Source organism: Salarias fasciatus, chromosome 14, assembly GCF_902148845.1.
Source record: "Salarias fasciatus chromosome 14, fSalaFa1.1, whole genome shotgun sequence".
Taxonomy (NCBI): Eukaryota; Metazoa; Chordata; class Actinopteri; order Blenniiformes; family Blenniidae; genus Salarias; species Salarias fasciatus.
Window position 1 is genome coordinate 14,764,326 of NC_043758.1, and position 15,798 is coordinate 14,780,123.

The window sequence follows — 15,798 nt, forward strand, 5'->3', positions numbered from 1 at the left end:
TTATTATCAATATTTTGTGTTGGTTACATGTTACACATTCTTTTGAACAGAGACCTAAAATACACCAAAAAATCAACTTTACAACAACACCAAAAAATCTCAAGTAAGTAAAGTTTCTTATAAAGCACATTTTACAGATAAAATCCCTACGTGCTGTACAGTACAAGCTAGAAAAGCCAAAATTACTTATATATGTCACAGATTTTGTCAGCTAAAACCTTCCCCAAATACAAGTATCTTAAACAGAACAAGCTGATAGCTGAAGTCATTACTGTTTTTAAACATGAAAAAAAAATGCAATTATGGAAAGAAATAGAATCATGTCATTTACTCTGTTAGTGAGGTTAATTGTAATCAGTAACAAAGGATTTTTACAATTTACAACAAAGTTCACAACTCTTTCAAAATTAACAGAATAATATTAATAGACTGCAGCCTCATATTCGAATTTGAAATGAACGTGAGTAGATAATTTATGTCTTCACTCCATCAAGCATCAATCAACATCAGTTCATTGTTTCTTGATAACTACAAACATAAGCATGATGGATCACTCAGGAGAAACAGCCAATTTTTCATACATAATAATTTACATGATTATGCAGTGTAATTGTTACTTTTACTGAGTTTGTTTTTTTTTTTTGGGGGGGGGGGGGTTTCTACTGTTGGAGAGGTGAAGTTATTTTTTTTTTTTTTTTATTATTTTATTTTTACATTCAGTCAGTTTTAACCTGTAATGCCTATTTTGGCATTTTTAACTCTCTGTATCAAAGCCTGTTTAATGTCTGCAGTCTTGAAACAGTATATCAGTGGGTTAACAGCAGCAGGTATGAGGCTGTACATCATTGTAATTACTACACGAGCAAGAAGACTGAAATGAAATCCCACATTGTTGGCAATATAGACAAAACTTCTAGGCACATAATAAAGGCCGGTAATAAAGAGCTGGGGAGCACAAGTGGACAAAACTTTATGGCGTCTCTCAACTTGAGATATTCTGAGAACGGCTATGAAGATGGAAAAATAGGAAAAAATGATAAACGATAAAGGAAACATAAGAGTGACCATTGCATTTGCAATTGCAACTTCTTTAATAAATGCAAGGCGATTACCACACGCCAGCCGAGTTATTGATATGTGATCACAGTAGCACTGCATGATAACATTGACGTCACAGTATGGTAAAGTCGAAGCATTAAACACAATTCCACCCATGCGAATTAGAGTTAGAATCCAACACAAGGCACAAGAAATTGAAACTGATTTGTTTGTGAATAAAACCAGATATTGGAAAGGAAACCAAACAGCAACAAATCGATCCAGAGCCATCATCAGCAAAATTAAAGAGTGAATAGCGCCCAAAGCGTGAACAAAGTACATTTGTGTAAAGCAAGCAATATAAGATGACATTACATCATTCCACCAATACCTGGCAATGACTCTGGGAAGAGTCACAGTGCCAAACGCCAGGTCTGTCATTGCAAGGTTGCAAAAGATCAAATATGTTGGTTTGTGAAGAGTTTGTACAAATGTGATTGTAGCTAAAATTAAACCATTTCCAATCATTATAGCAAGAAACACAAGAAGAAGAAGAACTGATATAGGTCCATAATACTGAGGTTGAAGTCCAGGAAATCCAGTAATGACAAAGTATTTTATATTTGTTATATTGTTGGATGTCATTATGTCATATCCAGTAAAATAGCAAAGAAAATTGAATAAAAAAAATTAAAGCCTAGTAGCGATTTAAATGAAAAGCTACCCTGCCTTTACTCTCATGTGGTAATTTTAACAGGAAGCATACAGAACTGTGGTAGCTGTAAGCGATTTCGCAAAGTATAACAATAGTTATTTGCCCTGCCACTCACCCAGTGTGAGCACTCCTCACCTATTCACCACTGACTGTTAAAGATAACTTATGTTTATATGATCAAGGTTTCCAGCAGTTTCTGTTGTGATGGTGGGTGTGGGAAGGAAATCTCAGTGGAGAACAGTCCCACATGCACACAAGTTTAAGAAGTGTCACTGCTCATTGTAATGAAGACAACCACATATATTTAAAAAAAAAGAAATAAAGAGAGGCAATTATATACAAATAGCAATTCACTTTAAAACAATCATCAATTAAAAAAAAAATAAGAAGAAGAAAATCATTTTAAACTCAGGCTTATTGTTTGGCTCCAACAGTCCGCCACCCTGAACAGGATGAAGTGGTATAGAAGATGGTTGAATGCATGGGCAAATGGCAGAGGTTGTGACCTGTCCATCTGCCTCTCTGCTTTCTTTTTTTTCTGCTTCCTTGTTTGCAACAGCACCATTTTTAATTATTGTGTTGCACTTCCCTTTAATATTACAAAATTATGACTGAGTTTTGTTTTGTGCAATAACCATGCAGATTGCCAATCGCCCCACAGTTTTTCTGACTGATGGACGATTCAAACAGACAAACACTCCTTATGCCACTCATTTTCAGCAGGATAAAGTGGACATTTGTTACCTGTATTAAAGATTGTAGAAGGCCAAATTGATTTAACTTTTCCAAATGAGCACGTTTCAAAAAAAACAAGGAAAAAAAGGAGATACTGTGTCCTGTGCGCACAAGATACTATCTCATGTACACAGGATACATTTCTCATGGCAACAGGTTATGTTTGTTCACAATTTCAGAAAGGTGACTAAATCAGTTGTGTCAGTTGGATGAAATGAGTTTATTGATGTCATGCAATATGTCCTATTGATGGTGACCAAGCTAACTCCACAAAGAGGAACGGCCCAGCAGGAATTTCAACCTTCTCACTGCAAAATGAGAGCACGAACCACTGCTTATTTAGTCCTGATGCACAAAACTTCTCAAAAAGAGGCGATCAAGCATCGTCATACATGCAGGAGGGCTGAATGCAGTCTGTGAGCCCTTATAGATACCCCACCATGCTAACATGCTTATTTGTTGTGTGTCAGTTTTCTATTTAAATGAAGGAAAAGATACAAAAATAAGTCAAAAGCTTACTTTGACCAAAAACTACATTTCCCACAATGCTTGTCGACTGTGATACCCATGAGGTAACAGCTCCCCACCACTACACAGCAGTGTTTCCACATCAATGCCAACAGTAGAATTGGCCCAGTTTACATGGGTGTTTCTCAATCCGATTGTAAACAATTGTATTAAACGCGTGTGTATACATCAACGGCATACAACACGATCCACGATGAATCCTCGTTTACAAGGACCCTGGGTGAAGCGTCAGGGTCAGGTCTTGAGCTCTGCAGCAGCAGTCCTCAGCGATGAGAAGAGTGTTTTTATCTGCTGATATCTGCTCAAATAATGTCCCAACATCTCCATGATACCTTGCTCAAGTAGCGGATGCTCCCCTGGCTGGAGCACCGCCGTGCCGAGCGGCACGTTTCTGTGTGAGCTCTGCTCCACATGCCGATGTTTCGAATTAACTGGTGCCCATTTTAACTTGTGACCAATAGATGACTGAAACTTGGCCCTGGCCCTGTCCTTCATCGGGGGGCTCCTGGGTGACGGGGGTGCTGCGGCATCCCTGGACCCCCCTCTCCTCCCGCTCTCATGCACACACACTTAGGGCTTTGGGAGGCGGGCTTATCAAGTTTAGTGTGGTGGAGGGGGCCATCTAAGTGGCCCCAATCACTGCACGCTTCAGTGGCTCGCCTCTCAGTCTTAATTGCACTTCGTCATCTAACACAACCAAATACATACAAACACACACGTCGGGGGGTCTTGGCGCGCTGTGTCGGGGGTGGGGCTGTTCAGGTAGATGAGACTGCTCGTTTGGCCTCACGGTGTGGTTACTGACCCTCAAATTTTAATCGCAAACAACATATACTCCATCAACACTCACGAGACGGAGGGGCGGGAGGGAGGGCAATGGGGTCTTCTGCGCCCCCGTTTCCGGATTCCTTCTGGTGGGGGGTGGGGCGGGGGGGGGGGGCTGTTGTTTTCCCCACAAGCTGGGGGTTTGGAGCGGCTGTGGTTTGGGGGGCTGCTGGCTCTGGGGGGTGCATACCTGTCTGCGGCGGTGGGGTGGGGGGGTGGGGGCGGCAGTTGTGGGTGGCGGGGGGTCCTGGATGTGGGGTTCGGTGTTCCCTTGCCTTCCGGGGGTGTCTCCCACAGGATGTGACAGTTGGATGACGCGGGAATGTGAGTGTGTTTGGGGTAGGATGGATTGTGTGTGTGTGTGTGTGTGTGTGTGTGTGTGTGTGTGTGCTTGTTAGCATGTGCATGAGAGTGTGTGAGTGTGTTGGAATGTGAGTGTGTGTGTATGCGTTTGGTTTAGGGATGAGTGGTTGTGTGTGTGTGTGTGTGCATGTGTGTGTGTCAGTATGAGTGAGTGGGTATGAGTGTTGGGTTGGGGCGGGGGGGAGTGAGGTGGGAGAGGACAGGGGGTGGGAGGGGTGGGCCGGGCAGTGGACGGGGGGGTGGGTTCCGGGTGGGGGTGGGGGGGTGGGGGGGGTGGGTGATGCCCTGGATCTCGGGGTGCGTGGCCGGAGCGCTGGGGGGTGTACTGGCCTGGGGTGGGTAGCCGCCCGTGTGGGCTGGTTCTTCCGGGTGGCATGGCCCTCTGCCTGGGTGGGGGGTTGGCTCCTGGGCTCTTGGGCCTTGGGCTCTCGGCCCTGGACGCCCGGGGCGGACCGGCTCCTGCCGGTCGTGGCTCCGCGGGGCCCGGGCCCCAGGACTGCCGGGGTCCCCGGCCGGGGCTTTCCTCTGCCCCGTTTCTGGACCGGAGCAGGGGCGTCTGCCTAGGGGGGCGGCTTGGATCCGGGCTCTGTGATGTCCGCCGGCTGTCTGGGCTCTGAGGGCCTCTCTGGCCTGCTTCTGGCCTTCTCAGAGGTCAGAGGTCATATATGCATGATCACTATCACCATCACTGTCACCATCATATTTACATGATCACGTTGATCTTTAATCACTCTTCACATACCTTCACATACTGGGTTACCTTGTCTTCTTGTGGTGGTTAGACTAATGGTGATCTGTAGCAGACCTCTCTTGATGCACGCCCCGAGTTTACTACTAGTTACGACTAGCTATATTAAAAAAAAAAAAAAAAAGGGTTTGTGGTGTCCTTGCATTTCCTTCCTCCCCTACACCTCCTTTTATTTTTGTGGCCTGGTCTGTTCACTAATATGGTTCGGGAAAAAAAAAAAAAAAATGTATGTATGGTTCTGTAATTTTCTGTGTTGGTTGTCGGCTCTGTTTTGGTGTTGTCTGGATTGGGGGTTTGGGATTGTTCTTGGCTGTGTGTGGTGCGTCGACAACACTGTTTTGTATTGTGACTTTGTACATAGGTTGTGCCCCCCCTTCCGTTCTCCCTCGCTTTATCTTTCTCTCTTTCTGTTCCTGCTCTCTGAGCATTTCCGTCCCGGTCCTGTCCGGCAGCCATGCCGGATGCCAGCTTTAAATAAAGGCAGCAGCAGGAGGAGACTCAGTCTCGTCCTGCTGCTAACATTAAAATCTGTTCGGATAGTAAAAGGCTACAATCATACAATATTGCACGCCCCAGCTGCCGAACAGGACAAGGGAAAAAAAAAAAAAAAAAAAAAAAAAAAAAGTCTTGTGTGTAGTGAGTCTTACTTTAACAACTGCTGTTATCAGCATGTGTTTACACAGACCTCCGCCGTCATTCGTTAACGCGGGAACCAGTTAATCAATAACCCCGATTGGGTGATCGCTCGTAATCTGCTATGGAGCTCTTTATACAACTGACTGTTGCACAATTTGCTCCCATCTCGCCTCTCCAGTGATTTTTCTCTCGGGGTTTTTTATTTAAAAGTGTTTTTCAACCACCGTTGTGCTCTTCTGCTTGTTTTTGACTGTCCTGCTTCCCGTTTACTGTGCACGTCATCATGTCACTACGTACGAGGATACGGATGTGCGGAACAAATAATCCCCCATTTAATACGCTCCGCTGTCAGGCGGCGTTTATATGAGACACGGACCGCATTGTCGATCGGTGTACACTACCTCATACAATCGGCTCCAAAATACAATCTGCTCCGAGTGAAGCGGATCCACTCGGGCGTTTATGTGAGGCATTTACAATCCGCTGCGCCATATAAGCCGATTATATGGGCACATGTAAACGTGCCTCGTGAGAGTTAAATGATGACCCCAAAATGTCCAGAAAGAGAAAAGGTGATAGAGATAGAAGACTGTTTCTGTTCTTCTTCTGTGTTTCTTCTGTTTCTTCTGTTTCTTCTTCTGTTGTTTGGGCTTCAAGGAGAAAGACCAGTACAGGTCCTTCTCAAAAAATTAGCATATTGTGACAAAGTGTATTATTTTCTGTAATGTACTGATGAACATTAGACTTTCATATATGTTAGATTCATTACACAAAACTGAAGTAGTTCAAGCCTTTTATTGTTTTAATATTGATGATTTTGGCCTAAAAGTAAAGAGAAACCAAAAATTTAGCATATTCCATCCAAACAATAAAAGAAAAGCGTTTTTAATACAAAAAAAGTCAACCTTCAAATAATTATGTTCACTTATGCAGTCAATACTTGGTCGAGAATCCTTTTGCAGAAATGACTGCTTCAATGCGAAGTGGCATGGAGGCAATCAGCCTGTGGCACTGCTGAGGTGTTATAGAGGCCCAGGATGGTTCGACAGCGACCTTAAAGCGATACTTCAACATTTTGGCAAATTGGCCCATCTAGGGCAATTCGGTAGTCATTTAGAACAGCATACTTACTTTTTTTGTGAGGGCGAGCTGTTGTTTATTCAGCGGTGGGTCCGAGGAGAGCTTCACGGCGGACATAATGGAAGTGGACGGTACAGTTGCTTCCCCTCGTCAAACTCATCAAATACACAATCCAACAACCCCAAAACACACTTTGGTGGACACGTTATAATCCGCACATTCACTACGCTGTGAAACACCAACAAATAATATTGTAGCGTTACGACATTGAAGCAAATATTGGGAACTACTTTTTCTTTTGAGATCACTACGCCCAGACGCCATGTTTAGTAAGTAGTTCCGTCTTAGCAATCTTCGCAAAAAAACGCTCAATCTCGTAATTTTGCATTAATATTTCACAGCGTAGTGAATGTGGGGATTATAACGTGTCCACCAAAGTGTGTTTTGGGGTTGTTGGATTGTGTTGGATTGATGAGTTTGACGAGGGAAGCTACTGTACCATCCACTTCCATTATGTCCGCCGTGAAGCTCTCCTCAGACTCACCGCTGAATAAACAACAGCTCGCCCTCACAAAAAAAGTAAGTATGCTGTTCTAAATGACTACCGAATTGCCCTAGATGGGCCAATTTGCCAAAATGTTGAAGTATCGCTTTAAGCTCATCCACAGTGGCGGGTCTGGTGACTCTCAACTTCCTCTTCACAATATCCCACAGATTCTGTATGGGGTTCAGGTCAGGAGAGTTGGCAGGCCAATTGAGCACAGCAATACCATGGTCAGTAAACCATAAACCAGTGGTTTGGGCACTATGAGCAGGTGCCAGGTCGTGCTGAAAAATTAAATCTTCATCTCCATAAAGCTTTTCAGCAGATGCAAGCATAAAGTGCTCCAAAATCTCCTGATAGCTAGCTGCATTGACCCTGCCCTTGATAAAACACAGTGGACCACCACCAGCAGCTGACATCGCACCCCAGACCATCTCTGACTGTGGGTACTTGACACTGGACTTAAGGCGTTTTGGCATTTCCTTCTCCCTCGTCTTCCTCCAGACTCTGGCACCTTGATTTCCCAATGACATGCAAAATTTGCTTTCATCCGAAAAAAGTACTTTGGACCACTGAGCACCAGTCCAGTGCTGATTCTCTGTAGCCCAAGTCAGGCACTTCTGCCGCAGTTTCTCGTTCACAAGTGGCTTGACCTGGGGAATGCGGCACCTGTAGCCCATTTCCTGCACACGGCTGTGCATGGTGGCTCTAGAAACAGTGAAAATGTTAGAGAAATCAGTGACGCAGGACAACAGTTGCTCATTCTCCATCCATCCGGATTATTATGAGCTCTCCTTCACGTGGGCATCGCTAAGGGTCCATTAATGATGCTGCTGGAGGGTGCTGCCACCCTCTCTCCCTTTGCTGGAACAGCATATCATTGTGCACTACATGAATGTCATGAGTATTTTTCAGTCAAAATAAAGCAAAATGCAATTGTAACAGGAGAGAAGTAAACAAAAAGTAATAATTTCAACAAAATACTTATTTTGCGGATATCACAGTTGTATCAGTAGATTTCCAAAGCAGAGGTTTGCCTGTTTCAATCCTGTGCACCAGCCTCCTGTGGGTGAGGTGTTGAAGTTCATGGTTATGATCATCCTGCATTTGCACATCACCCTGAAAAGTTTGAGCCATGTATGATATATATCCTCAGGGTTTCCATGCATCCTGGAAAATGAGTGACCAATTTTCCAGTCATGTGAAATGTATAAAATTTGAGAAAGTGAGGTCAAATGTTTGATCAAATTTGTTATCCTGGATTGGCAATCTCCTTCTTTGACGTCGGAGCCTGTGCAGCAACAAGTAGAGAGCCAGGACTCTCCTTCTCTCCATGGGCTCAGTTGATGTCTCCGGCGCGCAGAGTGCAGCAGTTCAGCCAGGATCACTTTGTCAAAATTTTATTACAATCAGAGCAAGAGAATTGGAATACAATGATGGCACGATGACAACATACAGTATATTACAACAGCTTGGATGTAAAACATGATGATTACGTGCCTGCGAATGAAGACCAACAGAATAACAAGCTTAACGTGACCAATTTAACTTTGGCGGTGTGGCTCTGTTCTGGGACCTCCCTCCCCTTCCCCCACACCTGTGGGAAAATACAGAATCAGGGAGTGCACACCTCCCCGCCATCCAAGAGCCGACTTGGAGTAAGAGGGAGGGAGAGCGGCTGCAAGAATCCCCCCAAAACGACCACACTGGCACTCGAACAAATGTACGAGAATAGCAGCAGATTGAAACAGCTACCTACAAAGCAAGCATGCAGCAAGGGGAGCACCCCCTCCTGCTTCCTTCTCGGACGGAGCAAAAAAGGGAGAGCAGCAGCAAGAATCCCCCAAACAACCGCACCAGGTGCTCAAACGCATGGATGAGCAGTTAGCAGCAGCTGGAGAACATAGCCTAACTGAAAAGATGGCCTGCAGCTGGGGAGCACACCTTCCTGCCACCGAGTGGCGACTTGGAGGTGCATAAGGGAGGGAGGCAGCGCGGACCCCCCAAAAGAACAAACGGGCATCCGTGCCCAGCACAACTACACATGACACCAAAAGCAGTAGTGGAAGATCCAGAAATTAGCAGAGCAGCCAATCACATCTAATAATGCCGACAATTAACATATTGGATAGCAATACAGAGGTAGAGGAAGCTGCTGTTGTTGCTAAACCGATGCACAGAGGGTGAGAGGTGAAACGGTCTGCAGGAAAACTGCAGGACTGGCAAAGGGGCGGAGCGAGAGGCAAACCAAGCCTTTCCAGTCATGACAGCAGCTCTTGCTGAGAAGCTTGAGGGCGGCTTGGCACTGACAAGTGACAGTCACGGGAATGGAGCAGCCCGACATCCATCCATCCATCCATCCATTTTCTACCGCTTATCCGGGGCCGGGTCGCGGGGGCAGCAGTCTCAGCAGGGATGCCCAGACTTCCCTGTCCCCAGACACTTCCTCCAGCTCCTCTGGGAGGATCCCAAGGCGTTCCCAGGCCAGCCGAGAGACATAATCTCTCCAGCGTGTCCTGGGTCTTCCCCGGGGTGCTCCTCCCAGTGGGACATGCCCGGAACACCTCCCTAGGGAGGCGTTCAGGAGGCATCCTAAACAGATGTCTGAGCCACCTCAGCTGGTTCTTCTTGATGTGGAGGAGTAGCGGCTCTACTCCGAGCTCCTCCCTGGTGACTGAGCTCCTCACCCTATCTCTAAGGGAGCGCCCAGCCACACTACGGAGGAAGCTCATTTCGGCCGCTTGTATCCGGGATCTTGTCCTTTCGGTCATGGCCCAAAGCTCATGACCATATGTGAGGGTGGGAACGTAGATTGACAGGTAAATTGAGAGCTTCGCCTTTCGGCTCAGCTCCTTCTTCACCACGACGGACCGATACAACGACTGCATCACTGCAGCCGCTGCACCGATCCGCCTGTCAATCTCACGCTCCATCCGTCCCCCACTCGTGAACAAGACCCCAAGATACTTGAACTCCTCCACTTGGGCTAGGGTCTCTCCACCAACCTGGAGGGGGCAAGCCACCTTCCTCCGGTCGAGGACCATGGCCTCGGATTTGGAGGTGCTGATCCTCATCCCTGCCGCTTCACACTCGGCTGTGAACCGCCCCAGTGCATGCTGTAGGTCCGGGTTCGATGAAGCCAACAGGACAACATCATCTGCAAAAAGCAGAGATGAAATCCTGTGGTTCCCGAACCGGACCCGCTCCGGCCCCTGGCTGCACCTAGAAATTCTGTCCATGAAGATTATGAACAGAACCGGTAACAAAGGGCAGCCCTGCCAGAGTCCAACATGCACCGGGAACAGGTCCGACTTACTGCCGGCAATGCGGACCAGACTCCTACTCCGGTCATACAAAGACCGGACGGCCCTTAACAAGGGGCCCCGGACTCCGTATTCCCGGAGCACCCCCCACCAAAACACCACGAGGGACACGGTCGAATGCCTTCTCCAAATCCACAAAACACATGTGGACTGGTTGGGCAAACTCCCACGAACCCTCGAGCACCCTATGGAGGGTATAGAGCTGGTCCACTGTTCCACAACCAGGACGAAAACCGCATTGTTCCTCCTGGATCCGAGGTTCGACTATCGGTCGGATCCTCCTCTCCAGTACCCTGGAATAGACTTTCCCGGGGAGGCTGAGGAGTGTAATCCCCCTATAGTTGGAGCACACCCTCCGGTCCCCCTTTTTAAACAGGGGGACCACCACCCCGGTCTGCCAATCCAGAGGCACAGTCCCCGACCGCCACGCAATGTTGCAGAGACGTGTCAACCAAGACAGTCCCTGCACATCCAGAGACTTAAGGTACTGAGGCCGAATCTCGTCCACCCCCGGTGCCTTGCCACCGAGGAACTTGCCAACCACCTCAGTGACTTCAGCTTGGGTGATGGACAAGTCCACCGCTGAGACCTCAGCCTCTGCTTCCTCCACGGAAGACGTGGCGACGGGATTAAGGAGGTCCTCAAAGTATTCCTTCCACCGTCCAACAATATCCCCAGTTGAGGTCAGCAGCTCCCCACCTCCACTGTAAACAGTGTTGGCGGAGACCTGCTTTCCCCTCCTGAGGCGCCGGATGGTTTGCCAGAATTTCTTCGAGGCCGACCGATAGTCCTCCTCCATGGCCTCCCTGAACTCCTCCCAGACCCGAGTTTTTGCCTCCACAACTGCTCGGGCTGCAGTTCGCTTGGCCTGCCGGTACCCGTCAGCTGCTTCGGGAGTCCCATGAGCCAGCAAGGCTCGATAGGACTCCTTCTTCAGCTTGACGGCAGCCCTTACTTCCGATGTCCACCACCGGGTTCGGGGGTTGCCACCACGACAGGCACTGGAGACCTTACGACCACAGCTCCGAGCAGCTGCTTTGACAATGGAGGTGGAGAACATGGTCCACTTGGACTCAATGTCCCCAGCCTCCCTCGGGACATGAGAGAAGCTCTCCCGGAGGTGGGAGTTGAAAGCCATGTTGACAGAGGGTTCCACCAGATGTTCCCAACAGACCCTCACAATACGTTTGGGTCTGCCAAGTCTGTCCGGTTTCCTCCTCCGCCAGCGAATCCAACTCACCACCAGGTGGTGATCGGTCGTCAGCTCTGCCCCTCTCTTCACTCGAGTGTCCAAAACAAGCGGCCGGAGGTCAGATGACACGACAACAAAGTCGATCATCGACGTCCGACCTCGGGTGTCCTGGTGCCAAGTGCACTTATGGACACCCCTGTGCTCGAACATGGTGTTCGTTATGGACAAACTGTGACTAGCACAGAAGTCCAATAACAGAACACCACTCGGGTTCAGATCGGGGAGGCCGTGCGATCCAATCACCCCCTTCCAGGTCTCACTGTCGCCACCCACGTGGGCGTTGAAGTCCCCCAGTAGAACAATGGAGTCCCCAGTCGGAGCACTGTCCAGCACCCCTCCCAGGGACTCCAAGAAGGCCGGGTACTCTGCACTGCTGTTCGGCCCGTAAGCCGAGACAACAGTGAGGCACCTATCCCCGACCCGAAGGCGCAGGGATGCAACCTTCTCGTTCACTGGGGTGAACTCCAACACATGGCGGCTGAGTTGTGGGGCTATAAGCAAACCCACACCTCACCACGGGCAACGCCAGAGAAGTGGAGAGTCCAGCCCTTCTCGAGAGGTTGGGTTCCAGAGCCCAGGCTATGTGTGGAGGTGAGCCCGACTATATCTAGCCAGTACCTCTCAACCTCCCTCACAAGCTCGGGCTCCTTCCCCGCCAACGAGGTGACATTCCATGTCCCTAGAGCCAGTCTCTGTGTCCGGGGATCGGGTCGCCGGGCACCCTGCCATCGGCTGCCACCCAATCCACACTGCACCCGGCCCCTACAGTTCCCTCGGTGGGTGGTGAGCCCCGGGAGGTCAGGCCCACGTCGTCCATTCGGGCTGAGCCCGGCCGAGCCCCCGTGGGCAAAGACCCGGCCACCAGGCACTCGCTTACGAGCCCCAACCCCAGGCCTGGCTCCAGGGTGGGGCCCCAGCTGCGCCATACTGGGCGACGTAACGACCTTTGTTCTTTTTCTTCTCATAGGGGGTTTTGAACTGCTCTCAGTCTGGCCCGTCACCCAGGACCTGTTTGCCATGGGAGACCCTACTAGGGGGCATAAAGCCCCCCGGGAACATAGCTCCTGGGATCATGCGGGCTCTCAAACTCCCCCACCACGTTAAGGTGGCAGTTCTAGGGGGAGTAGCCCAACAGTAGCAGCTTACAGCTTCGTGGCAGCGGCTGCAGATGGACTGAAGCCTCCCGGCTTCGCGGCGGTGGTGACGGCGGTGGTGGTGGTGACGGCGGTGGCGGTGGTGATGGCGGTGGCGGCGGCGGCGGCAGAAGATGGACCGAAGTGTCCTGGCTTCGCGGCAGCAGCAGATGGACCGAAGTGTCCTGGCTTCGCGGCAGCAGCAGATGGACCGAAGCTTCCTGGCCTCGCGGCCGCAGCTGCAGCAGCAGCAGATGGACTGAAGCCTCCGGGCCTTGCCAACAATTAACACACTGGATAGCAATACAGAGGTAGAGGAAGCTGCTGTTGTCGCTAAACCGATGCACAGAGGGTGAGAGGTGAAGCGGTCTGCAGGAAAACCGCAGGACTGGCAAAGAGGCGGAGCGAGAGCCAAACCAAGCCTTGACATGGCTTCCCTTCCAGTCATGACAGCAGCTCTTGTTGAGAAGCTTGAGAGCGGCTCGGCACTGACAAGTGACAGTCACGGGAATGTAACAGCCCTACAGTAGCAGCTCACAGCTTTGCGGCGGCTGCTGCAGATGGACTGAAGCCTCCTGGCTTTGCGGCGGTGGCAGCGGCGACTGGGCTTCGCGGCGGCGGCCGCAGATGGACTGAAGCCTCCCGGCTTCGCGGCAGTGGTGACGCCGGCGGAGGCAGCAGCAGAAGATGGACTCAAGCCTCCTGGCAGCAGTGGTGGCAGCGGCAGCAGCAGGTGGACAAGCAATACAAACATATAGGCAGTTAACACCTCCCGCCTGGCCTGCGCGGGGGGGGAAATCGAACGCTCCCACAAATACCGGGAGAAAACTAACGCCGCCCACCACGCGCAGTGAGGGTGAGCAAAACAAGCGCCCCCGCTGGTTTGAACGCTGATACTCCATGTAGCTCAGGAGAATCAACATGCATCAAACTACTGGGTGACTACACAGGCACAACTAGCGGCAGGAACGAACGAAACATCTGTCTTAGATGAGCAAACTTAACTTGACTTAAGCCAAAGGAGCAGGGTAGGCTAGCCCACATGCTCCCGCTGAATCGTTCAAACACCGCAGCTGACGACCCGATGTCATCCCGGACGCCAGACCAATCCGGATACCCTCGAACACAGACTTATGCCGGGTGGACACTGTGTGATTTCGAGGGGATTTCACCACGATTTTGCCGTCATAGACCACGTTGCGAAACATCGTAGCGTTGGGATGTCCGGTCGGGAGGTCGTAAGCCGTACAGAGTGAGAACACTCACGAGGAAGGATTAATTGCTGCTACGATCCAATGATAATGCTGCGACCTCCCGATCAAACTTCTGGCATGTCAGAAATTTTCGCCGTAGCTCGCACAGTGTGAGTGGTGTTACGTCACGATAATGCTAATGCTAACGTGAAACTATCATAGCTACAGTAAACAATATATAGCTTACATTAACGTTACCTCAAGCTCCTGATGAAGGATGGACATCCCATAACGACCACATCTCTTCAGCCATTCACGTACCCAAATCCTTTTCTTTTTTTTTTAGTTTCAGCACAGAAGACAGCGCACACAGCAGCAGCAGCGCCGAGATCCATGTTGTTGTCATGCACGCTGTGGTTGTCATAGGAACTCAGAACCTTTGTTTTTTGTTGTTTACACTTGAGCACGTCGTGCCGTCACACGCCAACTGCCACTGTGGTTGCCAATAATCTTGACTGACAGCAATCGTACAGTATGAGTGCACATGTCGTAGGGTCAAATAGAGTATGAGTGACAAACCCTGTCGTGCAGTGGGAGCATTTCCCCGACAGTCAGATTTCTAAAATTGCACAGTGTCCGCCCGGCATTAGGTCTCATTCACACATACGCGGCTGTGCGGGTGTGGATCTGTCCGGGTTTGCACGGTGTCTGCGCGGAAAAGTCAGAACTGCATGCAAACACATCAGTCCTTTCACACTGCACGCGCGGGGAACGCGCGGGCTCAGCGCGTCGCCCGTTCAAATCCGCGGGGCGATTTCTAAATCGACATCAAGTCTATTTATCTGCGGGGACTTGAGCGGGCTGTGCGCGGTGTCCCATTGAAACCAAGGGCATAAACGCACATCTCGTGTCAACTAGACGTTCTATGCATGCATTGAGCTCATGTCGGCCCACAAACTGGTCTATACAAGAGGTTTTTGCCAGTGTTCTGCTCCATCTATTTTTCCGCGCGGTCCCATTGAAAACAATGAAGACAGGGCCCAATTGTCCAGTGGTGGGCCGTCAGGGCCTGCAAAGCCTTCTCTGCTGGCCTAAAAATTATCTGAATTACAGACTGATGTAAATTATATTTTGTCCATAAATAATTAATAAATGATTCCAAACGGTATGTTCCAGTTCCTTTCATAGTTTTCCCTTGGTTGCGCTGCTTCCAGACATGTTTTTTTCATATTAAATCATTTAACCAATCAGATTTCAGGCATCATCTGTTGCTAGGGTCAAAGAAATCTGCCCGAGGCCTTCGCTATCTGTTCCTGATGGCGCAGTGAAGTAAAGTGAAGCGTCAAACAGACAGCTGCTTCAACCAATCAGACAGTTGCTTCAACCAATCAGACAGTTGCTTCAACCAATCAGACAGTTGCTTCAACCAATCAGATTTCGAGTTGGCGACTCAGCGCCTTCTAGCTTCCAACAACAGCATATCCAGGCCCTCTGATTTACATTCACCAAGAGATACAGTAGGGGGCGGTATGCACCTAAGTTGTTGGTCGCCTACCTCAATTATTCCAAAGAAGAAGAAGAAGAAGACCTGAAGAGAAATAAAACTTACGCCAGAAATCCCACAGGGCAAGCTGGACTTTCAGCCCTGGCTTTATGGAACTGAAACGCACGGATAATCTATATGA

General features: G+C 49.3%; 1 protein-coding gene and 1 long non-coding RNA gene across 2 annotated transcripts; both read right to left on the reverse strand.

Annotated features, from left to right (window-relative positions):
- Positions 1 to 726: 726 nt before the first annotated feature.
- On the reverse strand, positions 727 to 1,683 carry LOC115400762 (olfactory receptor 1500-like). Its single transcript, XM_030108783.1, has one exon. The coding sequence runs from the start codon at positions 1,681 to 1,683 to the stop codon at positions 727 to 729; it is 957 nt and encodes a 318-aa protein (XP_029964643.1).
- Positions 1,684 to 10,411: 8,728 nt separating this feature from the next.
- Positions 10,412 to 14,445, reverse strand: LOC115400215 (uncharacterized). The gene is made up of 3 exons (XR_003932782.1): positions 14,340 to 14,445; positions 12,767 to 12,768; positions 10,412 to 10,424 (listed from the first exon to the last, which is right to left on the reverse strand). It is a non-coding gene; the product is annotated as an uncharacterized LOC115400215 (long non-coding RNA).
- Between the last annotated feature and the right edge of the window lie 1,353 nt (positions 14,446 to 15,798).

Excerpts from the sequence above, each read along its gene's own strand:
- LOC115400762 (XM_030108783.1), bottom strand. The coding sequence starts at position 1,683 with ATGACATCCAACAATATAACAAATATAAAATACTTTGTCATTACTGGA.